Source organism: Lycium barbarum, chromosome 3 (genome assembly GCF_019175385.1).
Source record: "Lycium barbarum isolate Lr01 chromosome 3, ASM1917538v2, whole genome shotgun sequence".
Lineage (NCBI taxonomy): Eukaryota > Viridiplantae > Streptophyta > Magnoliopsida > Solanales > Solanaceae > Lycium > Lycium barbarum.
The window spans coordinates 23,815,017-23,821,541 of record NC_083339.1 but is presented as its reverse complement, the minus strand read 5'-3'; the positions used below and the strand labels follow the sequence as shown (position 1 = coordinate 23,821,541).

At 38.8% G+C, this 6,525-nt stretch overlaps 1 protein-coding gene across 1 annotated transcript; it reads right to left on the bottom strand.

The window, feature by feature from the left end:
* Positions 1–407: 407 nt before the first annotated feature.
* On the bottom strand, positions 408–1,259 carry LOC132630522 (uncharacterized). The gene has a single exon (XM_060346099.1). It carries the CDS (start codon positions 1,257–1,259, stop codon positions 408–410), a length of 852 nt encoding a protein of 283 aa, XP_060202082.1.
* Positions 1,260–6,525: the final 5,266 nt, after the last annotated feature.

Genomic DNA, 6,525 nt, shown 5'->3' with positions numbered 1-6,525 from the left:
GACAAACATGTTGCGGACCTCGATAATTAGGCTCTTCTTCGGGTGCACAGGTGAGAAACTGAGGTCTAGCCCCAGCTTATGGGTTGCCACGTCCGCGAGTATCCCTGTCATGTCTTTGTGGGACTAAGAAAAATAATCATTATTATCTTTTAAATAATTAAGAAATAACTCCCTAAGCTCCGGGGTTAACCTTGTGCCCAGGTATACATTTCTCTCTGTTAGATCCGGATACAGAGCGATGTGCTCGAGCTCTTCGACTGTGGACTTAGTGGCGTCTAAATCATCAGGTGGCTAGAAATTTCTTGGAACCCCATACTTTTCCTCAACCTCCTCCGGCCCAGCTCAAAATTACCTCCCGGGGGAGTTGGAAGAACTGTGTCTGGTTTGGGTTTCGAACCCAGTGATTTCTATTTGGCTGCTACAACCAGTTCGTGTGTGTCAGGTTCCTCGATCGCGAACATCTCCTTTGACGTTGGTTGCTCCCCTTGGATCTGCCTGATCCCTCCTAGAGTGGGAAACTTCAATAGCAAATGAAGGGTTGATGGGATAGCCTTCATATCTTGGAGCCAAGGTCTACCGAAGATTGCATTATATTGCATATTGTCGTCGATCACGTAAAACTTTATCATCTTGATGATTCCTCCGGCTTCCATAGGTAGGTCGATCTCTTCCTTAGTAGTTTCGCTGGACATATTGAAGCCAAAGAGAGTTTTTGCAGCCGGTATGATTTTTTCCAGCAATCCTATCTCTTCTACCACCTTCCAGCGGATAATGTTGGTCGAACTTCCCAGATCGACCATTATGCGCTTTACCTGGCAGCGATCGATGAACACAGTGATAACTAGGGCGTCGTTGTGTAGCAAAGTGATGCTTTCCGCATCCTCATCAGTGAAGGTAATCATGCCTTCGTCCAGGAGTTTGCAGACCCTCTTCTCTCGTGTGATCGAGATTTTCATGTTCTTGGATGTGGGAAAACTGGTACTAGCGATCATAGATCTGCCAAAAATAATATTGATAACATCAAGAAGAGCATTAGGGGAATTTTTCTCTTCCACAGGCCCGATTCTCCAGTAATTATTTCTGGCCCTTTCACTTAGATATTCACGGAGGTGTCCCCTGGCAAGCATGTTGGCCATCTCCTCCCGAAGGTTCCTGGAATCAGAGGTTTTGTGCCCCAGGGTTTCGTGAAATTCGCACCACATCGTCTTATCTCTAGTACTAGGATCGAACAGTAGAGGCTTCGGGAGGGGTGATGCCATATGGGTTCTCAAAACGACCACCATATATGATTCGCCCACAAGCATAGAATTGATATTCAAGAATGAAGTTCCATATTTGGTCAGAGAAAGAAGAATGCTCAAATCTCGAAGGCAGCCAGAGTTAGCATTGACACATAAGGCGTCCCAACGTCTCAAGATACATCTTTTCAACTTCTAATCAAGAAACAAGAATCCAAGAATATTCTACGAACTATTATTCGGAAGAGCATCAATGTAACACCCCGTAAATTTTAAACTAGGTGTGAATATGTAAAAATATAGTGTTAAGATTATATTTTATCTATATGAATCCATACTTGATGAATTCGGGTGGAAAATGGTCGTTTTGAAGTCAAACCAACTAGTGAAGTTCTTAAGGGCTCTTAAATTCGCCTAAGTTTTAATAGGTCTGTCTTCTGGGCGATTTTCGTGACAATCTGTTAAGAATGTGGAAAAACTTCCTCAAATACAAGTTGTAGATCTTTGAAAGAGTTTTCCAACGGTATATTATGGGTCTGGAACGGAGCTGTGTACAAAAGGTTATGACCGTTTTACTGAAGCCTGTCTGCACTGGAAATTTGGTCTGCGTTACGCCCACGTTACGGGCCGTAACACGAGTTACGGACCGTCCCTTGGGGCCGTAACGTCCCAAAAATTTCCAGAAACTCACTGGAAATTTTCACCAAGTTACGTTGCCAAGTTACGTGGCGTCATTTGGGGCCGTAACTTGGTCCGTCAAGTACGTTTTTGGCTGATCTGACTTCGGGAGGCCATAACCCCATTATTTATTGGGAATTTGGGACAACGCAAAGAACGAAAGTTGTATATAATTGAAATAGCTTTCCAACCATAGGTCGTGATCCTCCATGTGACATCGAGATAAGGAGATATGGACGTTTTAAGACAGAAAGGTCAAGTTGGTGGCCCAACCCAATTCCAAACCGGGTCAGGCCCATTTCCCTTGCTATTTAAGGGAAATGTTCAGCCCTAGCAGCCACATTTCCCCTACCTAATGTTCAGAATTTTTAGAGAGATATAGAGAGGATATTTAGAGAGAGAAAGTGGAGAATCGATCAAGTTCAAGGCCCCGAATCCCGAGGCTCGTGAAGGATAAATTGTAGAACAAGTTGTTGCCGTCGTTCTGAGCTAAAACATTGAACTTGGGGGAGGTTGTCTTCGTGGTGGCTGCTCATATAAGGTATGTCTAAGATTTTAATGATGTTTTTATCCTTATCATTGATAGATTTGACGAGTTAGAATAGAGAAAATGACATTGAAAGTCCGGTTATAATTTTTGGATACCAAATGACTTGTGGACTGTTTTGGTATGATTAAATGGATAGGATTAGTTGGATATTGATATAAAATAATTGTTGATATTGTTGTTGATGTTGTTGATAAGTTGTTGTTCTTGAAATTGGGAGAATAAAGTGTATGAAGATATTGTATACAAAGCGTATACCGTGCTGTTTTGTGACGATATTTGGGGGGCTATTTTATATGGTTTTCGTGGTTGTTTTGTGATGATATTTTGGGGACTATTTGGTGGTTGTTATGAACTGTTTCGTGGGTTGGAATATCGTGGGATTGGCTGTAGTTGTTGTTGTTGTTATACTATGGATATACGGAAATAAAGAAGTGTATACAAGCATTGGCATATAAGGTATATTGGGTTGTTTTGGAAGTAATTTAAGGATGGATTAAATTTCAAGATTCTTTAATGAATGAAAGGAAAAGCAATCTTTTCATGTTCCTTGAACTCTAATTCATGTTTAAATGGTGGTTAATGTGTGTGAGGGGACAAACCCACATTAAACCTAGATTGTAACAAACCCCATATTTATATGTGATATTATTAATGTTTTCCTTTATAAGAGCTGCTTAATAATGATGGTTAAAGGTTGGTAATGATATTCTCATTTTAATATGGCATAATGGTCTGTAATGATAATTTGACTACAAAGATGATTTCTTTTAGACAAGGTTATGCGTGTGTAGGGTCAAGCCCGCATCGAACTATACTACTTTGTGAAACTCGCTTTTCCCGATTATTGGATGAGTGAACTTAATCTTCTAAACGTTGGACCTTCAACTTGTTTTGTTGTTAAATGGGTTTCTTAAACTTGAAATTGAATAAGATATTTGAATAAGATTATCAATCGGTTGTAACTTGAAATGCCTTTATTCGAAATGATGACTTGAGAAGTGAGATTCGGCTCTAAGCCATGATTGATAACTTGGTGATATGACATGATTTGTATTTTGTTTGTGTTTGGGCCTGTATGGGCAAGCTGTGCTAGTCCAGAGGACGATTAGCCTCCGTTGCTTCCTAGCCCGGAGTCTCTATTGCTATGCTAGTCCAGAGGACGATTAGCCTCCGTTGCTTCCTAGCCGGGAGTATCTACTGTTGTGCTAGTCCAGAGGACGATTAGCCTTCGTTGCTCCCTATCCCGGGGTATCTATTGTGTGCTAGTCCAGAGGACGATTAGCCTCCGTTGCTTCCTAGCCCGGAGTATCTATTGCTGTGCTAGTCCAGAGGACGATTAGCCTCCGTGGTATCCTAATCCGGAGTAACGATTGATTGATTAGTTTGCCCATGAGTGGCTTGCTTTGTATCTTGTTGCCTGTGAGTGGCTTGTGGTGATATTGAATTCGTAAGTGAAATGCTTGGCATGGTAAATGGTAAGGAGTTAAGTTAATATGTCTTTTGTTGATCGATATGCGTAATGAACTTTAATGTTATTGATGGTGTGACTGCTTTGAGATAATTTGTGAATCGGCTTCTATGCCATGGACTTTATTGTTATGTTCATGCCTAGCCATTCGGGAGGATGCGTGGTCACCGAGAATTATATGTTCCGGTGTGGTGCGCTATGCGCGATGTGATTGATTCTTGGGCCTGTGTTGGCCTGTGTAATATTCGTAATCTCTCATGGAACTGTTGTTGACAATCATGATCAACTTGAAAGGCATAATTAAAAGTTGTAACTTAACAAAAGACTTCATAATCGTTTTTTTTATAACTCTTATGGAGGTACACATGCTGAATACTTGTTTTTATATTGATTAATGGCTTTGTAAACTGTTTAACAAATGATATTGAGAATCACAAAGTGGAATGACTGTTTTTATGCTATCTTTTCGGAACTGATTTCTTTATGTATTATTATATTTTTTTTATAATACTTGTTGTCCCCGAGGCACTCACTGAGTACGATAGTACTCAAGCATACCATTGTTGTTTTTGATGGTATGTTAGGTAACGAAGGAGAGCAGGTTCATGATACTTTCAACGCTTAAGAGAACATGCTGCTATTGTTGATTTGGTGAGCCCACATCCTTGTTCGTGGGACACTTCCTGTTTCGTTTATTATTCTAGATTTCCGGGCTGCGTCCCGAGGTTTGACGATTGTTATGTCTCTTAGAAGCTCCATAGATAGTTGTCAGAATTGTGGGTAGATTGTCAAAGTCTCGTACGACTTAATGGGTGTTTGTCACGTTTATGACTATGACTTATAAAGACTTCCGCTGATTTAATTCATGTGTTCATGATGTGTTACATTTAATTTATAAATTGTTGGAGGCGAATGTTGAACCTAGCGGGTTCAAGTATTATTATTGTGTTGTTTAGGTTCTTCCGATGTTGTTCGTGACGTCGGATGCCGGTCACGTCTAGGGTGGGTTTTGGGGCGTGACAATCAACAACTCATTCCAAGTTGCAAGTTGAAGTCTCGAATTCTAACTTCAAGGTCATACTTTGAGATCAAGGTACCCACCGAAAGAAAGTGAGGTGATAGCTAAAGATCCAAGTGATGGTCTAAAGGAAGGTTCAAGACAAGTAGAGTAAATAGGACCTTGTATTTCCTTTCATCATTTATTGTATTTTTCATTCTTTTTATGTAATAACAAGAGCCACGAACCGGAACCTCAACGAGACCTCACTCGATTCTCCAACTCATCATTCCATCCTTTTACCTACTTGAACTACACGTGAACTGATTTCCTTATAACCCGCGATATGTAGGATGCCCAAAATCAGGACTCAGTCACATCCTTTTCTTTTATATCTTTTCGCCTTTCAAATAATGGTCAGGTCAAAAATCAGTCACAGTGTTCACGTCTTTGCCTGAAAACTCTTCATGTTTCCAAGTAAAGAGGGACATTCTGTAAACACCTAATTTTTGACCGAACATAAATTTTTACATCATTTTTAGCTTTTAAATACTTCTTGTAGGTCTAGATCAAATATTTTAATTTTTATGTCATTTTTAGTAAGTCTTACTTTTAAAATTTGAAAACTACAAAAAATAGTCACATTTTAGGATAAGTTTCGTCATTTATTTTTCAGGAAAAAAAGATAATTTACAAAAATATTTTTTCTTTTAATAAATAAGCTAGTGATTTTTAGTAGTTTTCTTAGTTTAGATTTCATTTTGGACTGCCTATTAAATTTTTCTACATTGTATTAATCTAAAAAATAGTTCATTAGTAATTTTTATCTTACGTTATATTTTAAAGCACAAAAGGAACTAAATAAATAATAAGGTGAAATAACAAAACTAACCTAAAACTACCTTGCCACTAAAATCAAGACCCCTATAATACCATACCTCTTACGTCTATCCCTACAAAAACTAACCAAAAATTCTGCAACAAAAATATATCCCTGCACTACAGCCGCCTAAACTACCCCAACCAAACCCAATCCTAATCCCTATCCCTTAAACCCCTCAACCATAACTAATTCCCCCTTATCCCAACTCCCTATCCCTCACGTTCCTTTTAATTAGGCAGCAAATATACACGACACTACTTCCATTCACCTATATAAATTAACCATATACAGAGTAAAAAAAACACACACACAAAAATACAGAGGAAAACGTAAAACACAGAAACAAACACATGATATAGATAGGAAAAGAATTTCAGGAAAAAGAAAAAAAAAAGAGTGGATTTAGCAAAAGAGTTTTGCAAGTTTGCGAGCTTGAGTTGTGGTTCTTGTCGAGTTCCGGTAACAACGTCCTTGCTACTATTTTCAGTTAACCTACTACACAGGTTCTTACTCACTGTATTTATTTTTAGCAATTTTATTATGAATAAAAATTTGCAGCATATAAGTTTGGATTATTTATGTTGGATCTTCAGTTGAATATGTGTGTTCAATATCATGATTAAATGATACATATCGTGTTTTAATTATCGCTCCCGTTTATTAAGCCCGAAGGTTTGAAACTCATATTATGGTTAATTTAGCCTCGTTCTT

What these genes read in the sequence shown, in the direction of transcription:
- LOC132630522 (XM_060346099.1), bottom strand. Translation starts at nt 1,259, where the DNA reads ATGGCATCACCCCTCCCGAAGCCTCTACTGTTCGATCCTAGTACTAGA.